Here is a 17526-nt window from a genome sequence, read left to right on the forward strand (position 1 = left end):
TGGTCAGAACATTCAGGACTGGCGGGAGGCGACACACATACCTGTCCTCAGGTAGAGCAGTGATGCTGGCTTTGAAGGGCACGGAGCCGGGCTCTGATTGGTTGAACTGTGTCCCACGTTTGACATCTTTTATTGTCTCCGCCTGTCTCTCCGTGGTTTTTTCATCTCCTGAGGATATCGTTCGTATTTCTGTTGACGATTCAATAAAGTTTGGAGCCGCACACTGGAAAGTGTGGGGCGAGCTGGCATCGACCAGCTGCTCTTACTGGAAACGTCCCAGTGCTCTGCCAGCCGACGCGCACGCGAGCTCAGTCCCACTCTGCAGCGCCGCCATGGTTTCCATGGAAACACAACAGCTGTCAAAGGAAGAGGAGTTCAGGGTTTGAATTCCCTTTGATTCCAGGAAAGATGAAGCCCTGCTCGGTTCTGAGCAATCAGCGTGGACTAACCCACACCGGCTTCTCATTGGCTCTCGGAGGCATCCCCTCCCTCCTCTGATTGGCTTTCAGTTTTGTCATCAGAACTAACCCAAACATCAGTTTGGGTTAGTTAGATTAGTGTTAGGTTGGGCAGGGTTAGTTTGGTTGGGTTAGTTTGGTTGGGTTAGTTTATGTTGGGTTAGTTTATGTTGGGTTAGTTTATGTTGGGTTAGTTTATGTTGGGTTAGTTTATGTTGGGTTAGTTTATGTTGGGTTAGTTTATGTTGGGTTTGGGTTGGCTTAGTTTATGTTGGGTTAGTTTATGTTGGGTTGGGTTGGGTTAGTTTATGTTGGGTTAGTTTATGTTGGGTTAGTTTATGTTGGGTTTGGGTTGGGTTAGTTTATGTTGGGTTAGTTTATGTTGGGTTAGTTTATGTTGGGTTAGTTTATGTTGGGTTAGTTTATGTTGGGTTAGGGTTAGACCGCCATAGAAGGCAATCAAACGACACAATGCCTCGTTGTAAACCTTCTATTGTCTGTTTTATTTCTATTATTCTGCCTCGTCCGACTTTCTTTCTCCGTTTTGTGGAGTTTGTTTCTAATAGAATCTCCCTCTGGGATCAATAAAAGTATTCTGATGTCTGCAGATCAGCCTTGAACATGATAGACGACCCCGCTGTGCGCTACTGGGACATTATGTCCTCTCCTGTCCTCTCCTGTCCTGTCCTGTCCTGTCCTGCCCGCTTTGTGCAGCGTCCCTCCCTCAGGCGGAGCGTTAGTGCCCCCCTGTGGTCAGATGCAGGATCGCAGCTGGGATCAATTCCTGCATCTGAAGTTCACGCGGTCAGATTCCTGGCGTGACTCCTCGGTTATAAATGGACCCCCCCCTCACCTCCCATGATCCCCTGCTGCCTGCTGAGACGGCAGCACGCCGCTGCTCTCTGGATCGTCTCTTTGGTCGTCGGGCCTTTTGTTGCAGGATGCCCGGTCAGTGGGGGGCTGCAATGCCCCCTGCAATCGTTGCCATTCCTAACTCTGGTTTCCGCGGTTACCGCACTATCTCACAGCACCTGAACGACTTGAAGAAAGAGAACTTCAGCCTGAAGCTCAGGATCTACTTCCTGGAGGAGAAGATCCAGCAGAAGTTCGAGGACAGCAGCGATGGCGTGCACAGGGAGGTGAGTCCGGATCGCTTCGGACCGGCCCGTGTGTCTCCGGGTCGGACACCGAGCAGCTGTCTGAGGCTCACGCTGGTTTTGGGTTTGGTCTCCTTTAGATTACCACATATTAACTTGTAGGGGTCTTTAGAAGACATGACGACTGTCAGGGGACCACAGACCCAGCGGGCCCCCCACCACGTCCCCTTCAGGGTCCTCCGGCCCCCTGTTTGCCTCCTGCTCTCGGTTTGGTCTCATTGGCTGCTGCACACGGCAACAGACACAACTCTGTTGTGTGTCGGTCTGTCTGTCAGTGAGCTGTAACGCCACGCCGACCACGAACGGGAGCGGCCGGTTCAGTCCGGTTAGTTGGAGCTAAAAGCATTCCGTCTGTTAGGGGGGTATTTATAGCGATCCGGTTCAGGGGAACTCATCCTGTCTGCATCACGCAAATAAACGTAAACCTGGACCGTTTCACTGTGTGGACCTGGACCGTTTGACCGTGTGGACCTGGACTGTTTCACCGTGTGGACCTGGACTGTTTGACCATGTGGACCTGGACTGTTTCACCGTGTGGACCTGGACCGTTTGACCGTGTGGACCTGGACTGTTTCACCGTGTGGACCTGGACCGTTTGACCGTGTGGACCTGGACTGTTTCACCGTGTGGACCTGGACTGTTTCACCGTGTGGACCTGGACCGTTTGACCGTGTGGACCTGGACTGTTTCACCGTGTGGACCTGGACCGTTTGACCGTGTGGACCTGGACCGTTTGACCGTGTGGACCTGGACCGTTTCACCGTGTGGACCTGGACCGTTTGACCGTGTGGACCTGGACTGTTTCACCGTGTGGACCTGGACCGTTTGACCGTGTGGACCTGGACCTCCTCTTTTCTCCAGAACATCGAACTGAAGGTGGAGGTGGAGCGTCTGAAGAACGACCTGGAGGAGAAGCAGCAGCTTCTGGTCAAAGCTCTGTGAGTCTGAGCCAACCAATCCTGTTATTTTGAGAGGGCGGGGCTCTCAGCTGTTCCCAGAGGGGGGCGGGGGGGGGGGGGAGGTCGGGGTTCATTGGGTTGCTGAGTCGGGACAATTTGAGCTGCTGCACCTGTTTATAAAGGACCTGTCATCCATAAGGGTCAATAACACCAACAACCAGTAGAGGGCAGCGCTACTCCAATGTAGCATCTGTAGCTTCCACAGCGACAGAATACCGTGGTACTTCCTGTATTACACAGTTCATGTACATATACTGTTTAAGCTACGAGTTATTAAACTAATGAAGTTCAGATGGAATCAGTGGCTGCTTGTTGAGGCTAAGAATGCTAAGCTAACATCCCTGGTACAGTGGAAAAGCCCATCCAATTAGCTCATTAATATCATGAATGCTAACATGGGCTGCAGGGCTAGCTCCTCAGGTGTCTCCTAAGGTGTCTCCTCAGGTGTCTCCTTGCGAAGATTTTCATTGGTTTGGTTTATTTGTTTATTAAATACTTCCCTCCTTCCTGCTTTCCTTCCCTCCTTCCCTCCCTCCTTCCGCTGAACTCCAGTGTCACACCGAAGTTGGACTCTGGGTCGGACCTGGAGCTGCAGGCGGTGCAGGAGGAGCTGCGTCTGGCTCTAAGGAGGGAGAAGGAGAACCAGGAGCTGACCAGGAGTCAGTATCTGGAGTTGGAATCCCTCACAATGATGCTGTGTGTGAAGGAGGAGATCATCGGGGTCAGTACTCCTCAACAGTACTACACTGCAGTAGCACGAGTGGTACTTAGTATTTATAGTCTGCGGCTCCTGACCAGAGGTTCTGTTTGGTTCTGCAGAACCTCCAGAGGCAGATGATGAACCCCCCAGGCCTCTTACTGGTGGATCGAACCAAGAGGTTCAAGAGCTGAGGGAGCCGACTGAAGGTCAACCTAGTGAGGGGGAGGAGCTAGACGCGACCAAGAGCCGACTGAAGGTCAACCCCGTGAGGGGGAGGAGCTAGACGCGACCCAAGAGCCGACTGAAGGTCAACCCCGTGAGTGGGAGGAGCTAGACGCGACCCAAGAGCCGACTGAAGGTCAACCTCGTGAGGGGAGGAGCTAGACGCGACCCAAGAGCCGACTGAAGGTCAACCCCGTGAGGGGGAGGAGCTAGACGCGACCATAGACGGGGTGGAGGAAGATGAAAAAGGTGAACCGTGGGAGCTGCCTCTTCCTCAGAGGATGACGAGGGCCGGCGGGCTCCAGCCCATCCCTTCCCCAAAGGTAACCATAGCAACTGGTCCTCTCCGACTGTCTGGAACGCGGTTCCTTAATTCCTTCTTCCTGTCTGTCTTCCAGGTCGCGGCGAACAGCGAGCCGTCTGTCGGTCGGCAGCAGAGGCCGGCGGCGCCTGGAGCCACGGTCCGGGTCCAGGCCGAGCAGCGCCAGAACCGCAGGGAGCCGGGTCAGTGCCCCCATCCTCGGGGTCAGCACGGTGGTACTGGAGGCTGACGGAGCTCCTTCTGTGTCCTGCAGCCCAGCGGGACAGGAAGCTGCAGGTGGACCTGCAGGACCCGGGCTATGAGACCTGTGGACGCAGCGAGACCGAGGCCGAGCGGGACGACACGAGCAGTCCAGGTCCGTCTTACCACACCCCCTCGGTTACTGCGACCCCGCCACACAGAGCGGGGGGGGGGCCTCACATTAGCGTTATGTAAACCGTAAGGCAGTAAAAATGTAACTAAATGTAAAGTAATCTAATGCAAAGTAAATGTAACTTAAATGTAACTACTCCTTAACGGGCTGTTAAATAACTATTCATGTTTTTATTTCATTCTTTAGCCGTATTTACGATACTAATTACTATAATTAATTGTGACTCAAACATTGTTAGCGATAAAGCCAGACTGTAAAGTATGAACCAAAGTTTGTGATGGGAATAAATTAACATCTAATAATGTGGAAAAGTTCAACCAATCAGGAACAAAGATAATCGATACAAAATCAAAGCAGAACCAAAAAGCCTCCATCTTGTCTCGTCATGGACATGCAGAAACCAGACACTCACTATCGCTCATGTCTCTTTATTGACTGATGGACCCGATGGACCTGATGGACCTGATGGACCGTGGACCTGTGGGACCTGATGGACCTGATGGACCCGTGGACCTGATGGACCTGATGGACCCGTGGACCTGTGGACCTGATGGGACCTGATGGACCCGTGGACCCGTGGACCCGTGGACCTGATGGACCTGATGGACCCGTGGACCCGTGGACCCGTGGACCCGTGGACCTGATGGACCTGTGGACCTGGTGTGTGTCCCTGACAGAGTTTGATGACTTGGAGATGTGCACGTCTCTGGACTGCGGTTCCCAGTGGTGGCCCAGCAGCGGCCCCCCCTTCACTAAAAGCCCGACCCAGAACGCTTCGTCCCTCCAGCCCCTCGTCGAGGATCTTCGGTCCCAGCTGTCCCGGTCTCAGGCAGTGATCCGTGGACTGCAGAGCCGCCTCGGCTCCCCCTCCGCCTCCCCCTCCACCGACCCCCCCGTGCCTCGGAAGGTGAACTGGTCTTTCCAGGCGTCGCCGTCCCAGAGCGGGACGGAGGAGGACGACGGCTGGCAGTCATCAGACGGAGGCGTCCCGGCTTCCTCCTCCCACTCGGACAACGGCCTGCAGGAGCTGGCGTCCCGCGTGGGGGCCCTGGAGGACCAGCTGAGGAACGGAGGGACGCAGACCGTCAGCGGGGACAGGAAGCCTGGCCCCTGGCTGGGGTGAGTGGAATGCACCTGTCCAAGGTGTGTCCCGCCCCCAGCATCAGAACCAGGAAGCCCGTCTCTGTGTCTGCAGGAAATTTGATGCTCTGATCCAGGCCCAGGCCCGAGAACTGTCCCACCTCCGGCAGCGCCTCAGGGAGGGGCGGGGCGTGTGCAGCATCCTCGCCCAGCACCTGGGGGACGCCACCAAGGCCTTCGAGGAGCTGCTGAGGGCCAACGACGTGGACTTCTACACGGGCCAGAGCTTCAGGGAGCAGCTGGCACGGAGCGGCGCCCTGGCCCAGCGGGTCAGCGCCAAGCTCAGCAGCCGTGAGTCCATGTGGTGTCTCCGGAGGGACACGCGGGTCCAGCGTGGTCCAGTTCTGGACCATGAACGAAGGTTTAACAATCTTCATTGTCTTCATTCTGTCAGGAGCCTCAAACGTCTCCGGTGAGTCTGAACCAGCAGGAGGACAACCGGAGGAAAAGACAGAGCTGCTCGCCATCCGGTCCGTCCGCCGCCTGAGTGTGTGTGTGTGTGTGTGTGGGGGGGGGGGGGGGTCGATGGTGTGTTCAGGGTTCACCAGGAACACTCGGCGCTCTCCCGTCTGCTTGTCTGCAGGCAGGTTGACGATGATGCGTTCACTGCCTGCACGGAGCTCAGAGCACTCTGCCTCTAATCAGGTTAAGTTATTAACCCGCCCCCCCCCCCCCCCCAGGGGAGGAAGTAGGTCAGGAGCGGCTAACAGGGAGGCAGGAAGGAAGGGGGAGGCAACTGTGAGGGAAGCAGCTCAGCAGCGGGGCATCAGCTAGCGTCCGTTAGCGTCCGCTAGCGTCAGTGTGGAGGAGGAGGACGTCTCTGACCGGTGGAGCGTGACAACGACCCCTCAGGACCTGGACATCGTTTGCCCCCCTCGCCTCCCTCTGCTGCCCCCCGGGGGGCGCTGCTGCTACTAAAACAAGACCAGTACCGAAGGACCAAAAGAAAATGGGCCAAAGCTGCCATAAGACTAAACGAGGAGAACGTTCACGCTGCATCTCGCTGGCAGAGCTGCTAGCGGTAGTCTGGACCCGATCACCGCTGGAACCGGTCCTCTGAGTCTGTTTGGGATCACCACCTGCGATCCTGGGACACGTTCCAGGATGTGTGTGACGGGAACCGCGTGGAGAATCTAATCTGAGGAGCTCACCTGCTGGAGCTCTTCCTGTCGCATCGCTCACGGGTCAGTACCTCAGAACACGAAGAACCGAGGAGCAGAAGGACTGTTCCAAGCAGCCCAGAGCTGAGAGACAGGAGACAGGGGAGGACGTCCAGGCAGTAGCCCAGACAGAGATCCATCGGCCTGGGGAGGAAGAGGGCTGAAGGGGCCTAAAGGGGGACTAAAGGGGACTAAAGGGGGACTAAAAGGGGCTAAAGGGGACTAAAGGGGGACTAAAAGGGGCTAAAGGGGACTGAAAGGGGGATTAAAGGGGGACTAAAGGGGACTGAAAGGGACTAAAGGGGGACTAAAGGGGACTAAAAGGGGCTAAAGGGGACTAAAAGGGGCTAAAGGGGACTAAAGGGGGACTAATGGGGATTAAAAGGGGCTAAAGGGGACTTAAAGGGGACTAAAGGGGACTGAAAGGGGGACTGAAGGGGACTAAAGGGGGACTAAAGGGGACTAAAAGGGGCTAAAGGGGACTTAAAGGGGACTAAAGGGGACTAAAGGGGGACTGAAGGGGACTAAAGGGGGCTAAAGGGGACTAAAAGGGGCTAAAGGGGACTTAAAGGGGACTAAAGGGGACTGAAGGGGACTAAAGGGGGCTAAAGGGGACTAAAAGGGGCTAAAAGGGGACTAAAAGGGGCTAAAGGGGGATTAAAGGGGGACTAAAAGGGGCTAAAGGGGCTAAAGGGGGCTAAAGGGGACTAAAGGGGACTGAAAGGGGGGAGGGACTAAAGGGGGACTAAAGGGGACTAAGGGGGCTCATGGCCCCTCTGTGGAAGGCCATGCTCTCTAAAAGTAGCCCCCTCTACAGAGACTCCCTGTTCTCCTTCTCCCTGTGGGGGTGGAAGGCCCAGGAGAGAGAACGACTCCTGCTGAAGAAACTCACCGACAGAGAGAGGAGGACTCTCCTCTCACAGCTGGACAAGTAAGACGGGCGCATTCACAAAACCTCAGTCCAGGTTCACCATCGTGGACCCCGGTCCCCCCAGTATCCGTGCTACTGGTGTGGCCGTTCGCTGCTCCTAAAGAGCCGATGGGTTCACCTGAAGTACGTGGTGGTACAGTCCGTTTACCTGTTCCTGGAAATGACACCTTTATTCTTGTAGTACGTTTCTTGCTTTGAAGGACGAAACTTCAAACAGAAAATTCTTTTTCTTAGTTATTAGTTATTAGTTATTAGCGCTTCTGGTTTACAGAAGATAACAAGTATACACGTCAGACACACCCTAGACAGGAAGTACACACCCTAGACAGGTAGGACACACCCTAGACAGGTAGGACACACCCTGGACAGGTAGGACACACCCTGGACAGGTAGGACACACCCTAGACAGGTAGGACACACCCTAGACAGTTTGGACACACCCTAGACAAGTAGGACACACCCTAGACAGGTGGGACACACCCTAGACAGTTTGGACACACCCTAGACAGGTAGGACACACCCTAGACAGGTGGGACACACCCTAGACAGGTAGGACACACCCTAGACAGGTAGGACACACCCTGGACAGGTAGGACACACCCTAGACAGGTAGGACACACCCTAGACAGGTAGGACACACCCTAGACAGGACACACCCTAGACAGGTAGGACACACCCTGGACAGGTAGGACGCCATCGATGTGTTGACTCATTTGTCTTGTGAACAGACTCAGTCAGGAACTACAGCAGAAGGACAAAGTCATCGAGTCTCTGCGTGCCAAACTCGACCTGCATCCTCACCCTCATCGTTCTGACACGCCCAGCAGCGGCCACGCCCTCTCTGACACAACCGACCAATCAGATGGCATCTCCTATGTATCTGATGACCTGGAGCTCTGCTCTGACGTGGACGCCGCCAGCGAGCTCGCTCAGACGGACGCCGTTAGCAGAGTCAACGCAGGTGAGATGAAAGGAAGTTCACCTGCCTGTCCCTCGGGGGGGGGGGGGGGGGGGGGGGGGCACACACCTTTTCTGATACCTCTGCCTTGATTTAATGTGAGGCACACACACACCTGTCCCACCTCCATTCTAGATGGCGTCTCTCGCAGCGGCCCTGGGTCACGTCTCCCGTCTGTCCCTCCATCGTCCTCCCACGCCGCCCCATCCTGGCTCAGCTGTCCCAGCATGCAATGCACCAGCTCGCCCCCCAAAGCTGCAGCCGTGCAGCGTCAGACAGGTAGGACCGGATTCTGGACCAGGTTCTGACCCGCCTCCATGTCCTTACTGCTGAAGCGTTCCTGTCCCCCGTCCCTCAACTGTCCCTCTGTCTGCCAGCTCCAGACTCCAGTCCCTTCCACTGTCCCCCGTCCTTCTGCTCCAGCCAGGGGGGACCTTTGCCCCCCATCCGAACCCCCCAGCCCTCCGAACCCGTTACCAAGGCGACGAGGGGCGGGTTTCTCTCTGGCCGAGGTTCATCAGGAGCTGCAGACGTTGCAGAGACGGCTGGGAGACGCTGCGAGTGCGTTGGTCTGACCGGGGGCGGAGCCAGCGTGGACAGACTCCTCCTCCTCACCACACGTCGCTCTTCATCGCTCTTCGGTTGGCTGACTCCATGTTTCCTGATCCTCTTCAGGGTTTTCCAGTCCTCAGTCCAGACCTCTTCAGGGTCACCCTGACCCTGCGCCCCCCCACCTGTCTTTCCAAGGCTCCCAGCCTCCGTTGTGGGGCGTGGCCGGCGGCGGCCGACCACTGGGACCGGGAGCCAGCCTGGACCCCAGCCACACAGGTAGGAAAGGGTTAATCAGCTCAGAGGTTTGGGGAGGTCCGGCAGGAGCCCAGTGACCTTTGACCTTGGCGTTGCGGTTTCAGACCTGATGACGGAGCATCTGAAGGAGATCCGGAGTCTCAGACAGAGACTGGAGGACGCCGTCCGGACCAACGATCGTCTCCGGCAGCAGCTGGAGGGCAAAGGTAACGCCCCTGACCTTTAACCCCCAGGGTCAGACATAGTGTGACGTCATCAGTCTGGAACCTGTAACGTCTACCGGTCTCCATCAGGGGCGCCGACCAACATCTACATCCAGGGTCTGGAGCCGGCGGGCCGGCTCTCCAGCGAGGTCGCGCTCCTGAAGGAGGTCAACGCCAGTCTCCAGGAGCAGCTGGAGGAGGCCAGAGGTAGGAGGTGAAGCTGGCCACAGGTCAGGGCGCCGTGATGTCATCGGATCAGACAGACCTGATGTGTCCCCCTGCAGGGCGCGGCGAGGAGGCGGAGCAGCTCAGGCAGCTGGTGCTGTCAGCAGACCGGTTTAAAGGAGGCGGAGCAAGAGGCGGGAAGGTGGGCGGAGCAAATCAAAGATCTGCAAGCAGAGGCTGAATCTCGCAACCGAGAGATAAACCAGCTGAAAGAGGACAGACTGAGGAACCAGGAGGACGCCGACAGGTGAGCTCACCTGCTGCGATGACATCACCAGCAGGTGATCCTCTGGAGCTAGATGTGTGTGTGTGTGTGTGCGCGTGCGTGTGTGTGTGTGTGTGTGCGCGTGTGCGTGTGTGTGTGTGTGCGTGTGTGTGCGTGCGTGCGTGTGTGTGTGTGTGTGTGTGTGTGTGTGTGTGTGCGTGCGTGTGTGTGTGTGTGCGTGTGTGTGCGTGCGTGTGTGTGTGTGTGTGTGCGTGCGTGCGTGTGTGTGTGCGTGTGTGTGTGTGTGTGTGTGTGCGTGCGTGTGTGTGTGTGTGTGTGCGTGCGTGCGTGTGTGTGTGCGTGTGTGCGTGTGTGTGTGTGTGTGTGTGTGTGTGCGTGTGTGTGCGTGCGTGTGTGTGTGTGTGTGTGTGTGCGTGCGTGTGTGTGCGTGCGTGTGTGTGCGTGCGTGTGTGTGTGTGTGTGTGCGTGCGTGTGCGTGTGTGCGTGTGTGTGCGTGTGTGTGCTCCCACAGACTCCAGCAGCAGCTGTGTGAGAGCCGCCGCCGCCGCCACAGAGAGGGCGGAGTCAGCTCCGACTCAGGTAAGAGACGCTGCAGACCCAGACCGCCCAGCAGGGGGCGCCCCGGAGGTATTCACAGGTGTGTGTGTGTGTGCGTGTTTCAGCGGGTCAGACCTTTGACCCCGGTCAGCGGCTCGGTTCTGACCCACATCCTGGACCCAGGAAGCAGCTGATCAGTGCCAAGATGGAGGCGACCTTGTGTTCTCTGAGCCTCCTCCAGGTGAGGGAGCAGGACAGGTAACAGGTCCACCGACTCGCTGCTGACGAAGGAACCCGTCTGTGTTTCAGCCATCGGACTCGGGTTCCGTCAGGACCAGAACCCTGAGGACCGTCCCGCAGGAGGCGGGCTCTCCGCCCCGCCCGGCGCCGCTGGACGACGGGGAAGCCAGACAGGTGAAGCGACAACCGTGCGACTTCCTGTTCCGTCACGCCGTGTCCACACCTGTGAGCCGCGTGTCTCCCGCGCTGTAGGACCCGCCCCCGAGGGACGAGGTGGCCTCTCTCCGCCTGCGGCTCTGGGAACGGGAACGGGCTCTCAGGGACGCCACGGAGCGACTGAGGAGCTCCGGCCGCACCAAAGACCACCTGGAGCACGCCATCGTGAGCCAGCGTGAGTCCGGCGGCGCCGAAGCGAGCAGCAAACATTATTATGGGATGGCTGGCAGCCTGATTCCTCTTCCTGGTGGTTCTCAGTGTCCAGAACTCGGGACGTGTTGAGGAGAGCCAAGTCCAACCTCCAGGTGAGTTCAGGGCGTCTTTCGGGTCAGGAGGTCACCGTGGAAGCCCCTCACCTGTCTCCTGCTGGCTCCCCTCAGGAGAACCAGCTCCGGATCTCCTCCCTTTGCCACGCCCCCTTCTCCGTTTCTCCTTCCTCCTCCTCCTCTTCCTCCTCTTCCTGCGGTTAAGGTACGCGCCCCTTAAACATGAGGCTACTCACCGCTCAAGCTCCACCCTCTAAACCTGGACACGTTACCATGGAAACAGAGACACGGCGTCTGTTTCCCTGTTTCCCTGATAGGAGCTAATCCTCACGTCGTTTCCCTTCCAGGTGAAGACGCGGGGGTCTCTCCTGATCCCGTTGTCATGACGACCCCCTTCATTCCCTCCTCCCCCACCGTTGCGGTTCTGGGCGGGGCTCACCGGGCCCCCGGATCAGCGGCGGTTCCAGTCTGGGCGATGAATCAGATCAATAAAAATCTGTATGAAGCAATAAGTTCAACCAAAGTGAACAACTTGTCTGTTGTTGGGTCAGGTGTGAGAGGTCACCTACAGGTCAAAGGTCAAGCCTAGCTACCAGGGCTAACTTTAGCTAACATTATCTACCCTGAGCAGTGGTGGGGGGTGAGATTTGGTAAGTTAGCTACCGTTGCTCACCTACAGGTCAAAGGTCAGACATGATGCCTCCAGCCTGTATGTTGTTGATGTTTCTTTTGTTGCCGTGTTTTATGCGTGTTGTCTTTGTTTAATGATTTAGATAAAAGAAAAGAAGCTTTTTAATAAAAGGCCAAAACAAAGTTTCTCGTTGTTATTGGATAAAATGTGTCTGTCTGTCTGTCTGACTGTCTGACTGTCTGTCTGACTGGCTCTCTGATTGTCTGTCTGTCTGTGTGACTGTCTGTCTGTCTGACTGATTGTCTGTCTGTCTGTCTGACTGATTGTCTGTCTGTCTGTCTGTCTGTCTGACTGATTGTCTGTCTGTCTGTGTGACTGATTGTCTGTCTGTCTGTCTGTCTGTCTGACTGACTGATTGTCTGTCTGTCTGCGTGACTGATTGACTGAATCTAAGGACTTTGACCGGGTGTCGTGTGAGGAAGGAGCTCGCGCTTCCCTCTGTAGCGGAACATCCAGAAACCACGAACAGGAGTAGGCGTGTCTCCCATCAGCCCCGCCCCGTTAGCTAGTGAAACCTGTTAGCTGTTCCAGCTCGCTCTCGAGCATGTTCCTGATGCTAAAAACACGCTTCCTACACGGGTCTCTTATTGACTCCTTTGAGTTATAAAACATGTAATAAAGTGAAATGTTTGTAGAAATTCAAATACAAGAATAAAAGTATCATCCTCCCTTGGTTACACATACAATAATAAAGAATAAAGGCTTATTTTTATTCCTTCTTAGTAAATGCAATCATGTTGCGATACTTTTATTTTGTGAAACGCTAACCGGATGTGGTACCGTGTTTCCGGCCGACGTGCCTGTGCGATGCCAGAGCCCGGAAACGACCTGATCCGTTCCGTGCACTGCTTGCAGCGGCTGCGGTTCAGCACAGACCCGGACCCGGTGCGCCCACCCCGAGGCGAGCTGCCCGCCCGGAAGGACTTCCGCTGCGGGACAAGTCAGAGACACCGGAAACGCTGGTAGTTCTGGCGGGAACGTTCGCAGGTATTCAGGCTAGTCCTCAACCACTCGCGGCTAAAGTTAGCTCCGGTGGTTAGCAGGACGTCGGAGGACCGTTGGCGGCGCCGGGGGGGTTCGGACCGCCGTGTGTCGCCCCCAAATGGCGGGGCGGCCTTAACGCACCGTCAGAGCGGCTCTCCAGATGTGCAGCTAGGCAGGAAGCTGGCTCGGACAGCCGCGGGACTGGCTGCGGTCCCGGCATGGAAGACTGGACCGAACCGGCTAACTGAAGCTACCGCCGAGGTCAACGGGACCGGCCACGTTTACGGGGAGCAACCGGAGGATGAGGAGGACGAACAAGAGGAAGCTCAGCAACATGGAGCAGCAGCGGGGAGGCCAGGACGCGGTGAGTCCAGATCCTGATCCTGGTCCTGAGCCTGATCCTGATCCTGATCCTGAGCCTGATCCTGATCCTGATCCTGATCCTGAGCCTGTCAGCCCACGTTCAGGCCCAGCGTGACTGTTGATCTGTGTTGTGTTGCCTTGCTACATTGCGTTCCTGCATTGTGTTGCCTTGTTACTGCGTTGCATTGCTGTGCTGTTGTGTGTTGTGTTGTGTTGCATTGCCTTGTTGTTGTGTTGTGTTGCCTTGTTGCTGTGCTGCGTTGCCTTGTTACTGCGTTGTTGTGTTGTGTTGCATTGCCTTGTTGCTGTGCTGATCCAGCTGTTGTGTTGCTGCGTCTGAGGACATGAACCCGCTGGCAGGTTCTGGAGCTGCTGCTTTGGGCTCAGATCCCAGAGAGCTGCCTTCCTCAGACCGAGTGAGGAAGACGAGCTGCGTTCAGAGAGTCTTCCTCAGACTCTCTTAGCATGTCTGCAGCGCTGCAGACATGCTAACATTAGCTGCAGCGCTGCAGACATGCTAACATTAGCTGCAGCGCTGCCTGCACACCTGCTAACATTAGCTGCAGCGCTGCAGACATGCTAACATTAGCCGCAGCGCTACCTGCAGACCTGCTAACATTAGCTGCAGTGCTGCAGACCTGCTAACATTAGCTGCAGCACTGCAGACCTGCTAACATTAGCTGCAGACATGCTAACATTAGCTGCAGCGCTGCCTGCAGACCTGCTAACATTAGCTGCAGTGCTGCAGACATGCTAACATTAGCTGCAGCGCTGCAGACCTGCTAACATTAGCTGCAGACATGCTAACATTAGCTGCAGCGCTGCCTGCAGACATGCTAACATTAGCTGCAGTGCTGCAGACATGCTAACATTAGCTGCAGCGCTGCAGACCTGCTAACATTAGCTGCAGCGCTGCAGAGGGGTGAAGGACTTAGAGTGTGGCGCTACATGGAGCTGGGGCGTGTCTCCCCCTGGGGCTTGTCTCTCCCTGGGGCGTGTCTCCCCCCGGGGCGTGTCTCTCCCCGGGGCGTGTCTCTCCCCGGGGCGTGTCTCTCCCCGGGGCGTGTCTCCCCCCGGGGCGTGTCTCTCCCCGGGGCGTGGCAGCCAGAGGAAATGAAGAAGGTGTTTCCTAATCCTGTTTCTACTTCCCTCCGTCTGACGGCAGGACGTTTATTTCCTCTCTGCTTTTACATTTTCAGCTGTGTGTTTATTAGAGACCATCAGAGGTGTCTGCCCCCTGCTGGTTCAGTGAGGACCTGCAACAACCTGTCTAATAACCCTGTAATTCCCCAGAGACATCCCATAATAGGCTGCACCAACGCAAGCTGTGACAAAGGACGAGTAGAAGAACACAGACTCACCCGTCTCCGTCTCCGTCTTTCCAGAAGGAGTTTGTGGCTCCTCCACCGCTCCTCTTCAGGAAGATGAGTAATCCTGACCTGGCGCCTGCAGCCGCCGCTGCCACCAAGTCCAAACTGCACCGACAGCTGAGCCAGGACGAGAGCTGGACCCGGCGCAGCAGCCTGGCCATGACCGGTAGTAAACATGTAGAACTATCTGGGGGGGTCCTCAGGGGGACAGCGGATCAGCACTGTCTCCTGGGGGGGGGTCCTCAGGGGGACAGCGGATCAGCACTGTCTCCTGGGGGGGGGTCCTCAGGGGGACAGCGGATCAGCACTGTCTCCTCTTCTGGGGTTCTGATGCTGAACTGTGTGGTGGGAACAATGGATAGGACCTCTGGGGGGGGCACCGTCCTGTCTCTGGGTTCTGGGGGGGGGCACCCTCCTGTCTCTGGGTTCTGGGGGGGGGCACCCTCCTGTCTCTGGGTTCTGGGGGGGGGCACCCTCCTGTCTCTGGGTTCTGGGGGGGGACACCCTTGTGTCTCTGGGTTCTGGGGGGGGCACGTCCTGTCTCTGGGTTCTGGGGGGGGGGCACCGTCCTGTCTCTGGGTTCTGGGGGGGGGCACCGTCCTGTCTCTGGGTTCTGGGGGGGGGCACCGTCCTGTCTCTGGGTTCTGGGGGGGGGGCACCGTCCTGTCTCTGGGTTCTGGGGGGGGGGCACCGTCCTGTCTCTGGGTTCTGGGGGGGGGGCACCGTCCTGTCTCTGGGTTCTGGGGGGGGGGCACCGTCCTGTCTCTGGGTTCTGGGGGGGGGACACCCTTGTGTCTCTGGGTTCTGGGGGGGGGCACCCTCCTGTCTCTGGGTTCTGGGGGGGGGACACCCTTGTGTCTCTGGGTTCTGGGGGGGGGCACCGTCCTGTCTCTGGGTTCTGGGGGGGGGCACCCTCCTGTCTCTGGGTTCTGGGGGGGGCACCCTCCTGTCTCTGGGTTCTGGGGGGGGCACCCTCCTGTCTCTGGGTTCTCGGGGGGGGCACCCTCGTGTCTCTGGGTTCTGGGGGGGGGGCACCGTCCTGTCTCTGGGTTCTGGGGGGGGGCACCGTCCTGTCTCTGGGTTCTGGGGGGGGGGCACCGTCCTGTCTCTGGGTTCTGGGGGGGGGCACCGTCCTGTCTCTGGGTTCTGGGGGGGGGGACACCCTTGTGTCTCTGGGTTCTGGGGGGGGCACCCTCCTGTCTCTGGGTTCTGGGGGGGGGACACCCTTGTGTCTCTGGGTTCTGGGGGGGGGGCACCGTCCTGTCTCTGGGTTTCTGGGGGGGGGCACCCTCCTGTCTCTGGGTTCTGGGGGGGGCACCCTCCTGTCTCTGGGTTCTGGGGGGGGGCACCCTCCTGTCTCTGGGTTCTCGGGGGGGCACCCTCGTGTCTCTGGGTTCTGGGGGGGGGGCACCCTCCTGTCTCTGGGCTGTGGAATCACTGAAGGCTTCTTTCTCCCCCACAGGGAAGCAGCTCCTGCCTCTCTCCAGCAGTCTGCATGCCGGGGTGAGTCAGCTGGCCTTACAGGGTCCCTCTGGAGGGCTTGGAGTCCATGGGGGGTCTTCAGCAGGAGCAGGAGCAGGAGCAGGAGCAGGAGCAGGAGCAGGAGCAGGAGCAGGAGCAGGGGAGGCGAACAACCTGGTCCGGATGAGGAGTCAAGTCTTAGGGCAGTCTGCTCCATCCCTCACTGGACAGGTGAGGGACTGGAACACGAACACACACGTGACCTAAGGACGGGGGGCGGAGTCTGCTCTCCTGGTGCAACGATGGGGGGGGGCGGAGTCTGCTCTCCTGGTGTAACGATGGGGGGGGCGGAGTCTGCTCTCCTGGTGTAACGATGGGGGGGGCGGAGTCTGCTCTCCTGGTGTAACGATGGGAGGGCGGAGTCTGCTCTCCTGGTGTAACGATGGGGGGGCGGAGTCTGCTCTCCTGGTGTAACGATGGGGGGCGGAGTCTGCTCTCCTGGTGTAACGATGGGGGGGCGGAGTCTGCTCTCCTGGTGTAACGATGGGGGGCGGAGTCTGCTCTCCTGGTGTAACGATGGGGGGCGGAGTCTGCTCTCCTGGTGTAACGATGGGGGGGCGGAGTCTGCTCTTCAGCTTTATTCGCCGGGTTCTACCAGAACCTGGAGACAGAACGCCGGCACAGACAACTTTAAGCTGTGGTGGAAATCCACCAGCAGGTGGCAGCAGAGCGTAGCAGGCGCCCATGTGTGTGTGTGTGTGTGTGTGTGTGCGCGTGCGCGTGACACTGGAGACGGTCAGGCGGGTCCTGCTCTGATGGAGACGAGTTAACCCAATTGGAGCCCAGCTCTGATGTCAGACAGGAAATTGAATTGCGCCTCCATCTGAGCAGCGCTGCTCCTTTGCTGCTCCTTTGCTGCTCCTTTGCTCCTCCTTTGCTGCTCCTTTGCTGCTCCTTTGCTGCTCCTTTGCTGCTCCTTTGCTGCTCCTTTGCTGCTCCTTTGCTGCTCCTTTGCTCCTCCTTTGCTCCTCCTTTGCTGCTCCTTTGCTGCTCCTTTGCTGCTCCTTTGCTGCTCCTTTGCTCCTCCTTTGCTGCTCCTTTGCTCCTCCTTTGCTGCTCCTTTGCTGCTCCTTTGCTCCTCCTTTGCTGCTCCTTTGCTGCTCCTTTGCTGCTCCTTTGCTGCTCCTTTGCTGCTCCTTTGCTGCTCCTTTGCTGCTCCTTTGCTACTCCTTTGCTGCTCCTTTGCTGCTCCTCTCCTCCTTTGCTGCTCCTTTGCTCCTCCTTTGCTCCTCCTTTGCTGCTCCTTTGCTGCTCCTTTGCTGCTCCTTTGCTGCTCTTTTGCTGCTCCTTTGCTGCTCTTTTGCTGCTCCTTTGCTGCTCCTTTGCTGCTCCTTTGCTGCTCCTTTGCTGCTCCTTTGCTGCTCCTTTGCTCCTCCTTTGCTGCTCCTTTGCTGCTCCTTTGCTGCTCCTTTGCTGCTCCTTTGCTGCTCCTTTGCTACTCCTTTGCTGCTCCTTTGCTGCTCCTTTGCTGCTCCTTTGCTGCTCCTTTGCTCCTCC

General features: G+C 57.4%; 2 protein-coding genes across 2 annotated transcripts in view; both read left to right on the forward strand.

The window, feature by feature from the left end:
- The first annotated feature begins 1399 nt into the window (after window positions 1-1399).
- Window positions 1400-11913, forward strand: pde4dip (phosphodiesterase 4D interacting protein). The gene is given in 29 exon segments (XM_068743619.1): window positions 1400-1597; window positions 2477-2553; window positions 3127-3295; window positions 3394-3442; window positions 3445-3480; window positions 3519-3581; window positions 3683-3819; window positions 3895-4000; window positions 4072-4173; window positions 4869-5310; window positions 5387-5622; window positions 5762-5801; window positions 8151-8368; window positions 8516-8659; window positions 8758-8823; window positions 8826-8870; window positions 8873-8941; window positions 9056-9209; window positions 9287-9393; window positions 9433-9597; window positions 9675-9714; window positions 9716-9862; window positions 10353-10420; window positions 10504-10619; window positions 10688-10792; window positions 10871-11009; window positions 11093-11139; window positions 11215-11305; window positions 11448-11913. Coding segments are annotated over 29 exon segments (3618 nt in total). The 3' UTR covers window positions 11690-11913.
- Window positions 11914-13076: 1163 nt separating this feature from the next.
- mast2 (microtubule associated serine/threonine kinase 2) overlaps window positions 13077-17526 on the forward strand; it is a 20546-nt gene continuing 16096 nt past the window's right edge. Inside the window, exons 1-3 of the mRNA XM_068743620.1 lie at window positions 13077-13139; window positions 14524-14674; window positions 15971-16227. Coding sequence (XP_068599721.1) covers window positions 13077-13139; window positions 14524-14674; window positions 15971-16227 — 471 coding nt within the window. The remainder of the gene's footprint in view (window positions 13140-14523; window positions 14675-15970; window positions 16228-17526) is intronic.

Source organism: Brachionichthys hirsutus, chromosome 9, assembly GCF_040956055.1.
Source record: "Brachionichthys hirsutus isolate HB-005 chromosome 9, CSIRO-AGI_Bhir_v1, whole genome shotgun sequence".
NCBI classification, from domain to species: Eukaryota; Metazoa; Chordata; class Actinopteri; order Lophiiformes; family Brachionichthyidae; genus Brachionichthys; species Brachionichthys hirsutus.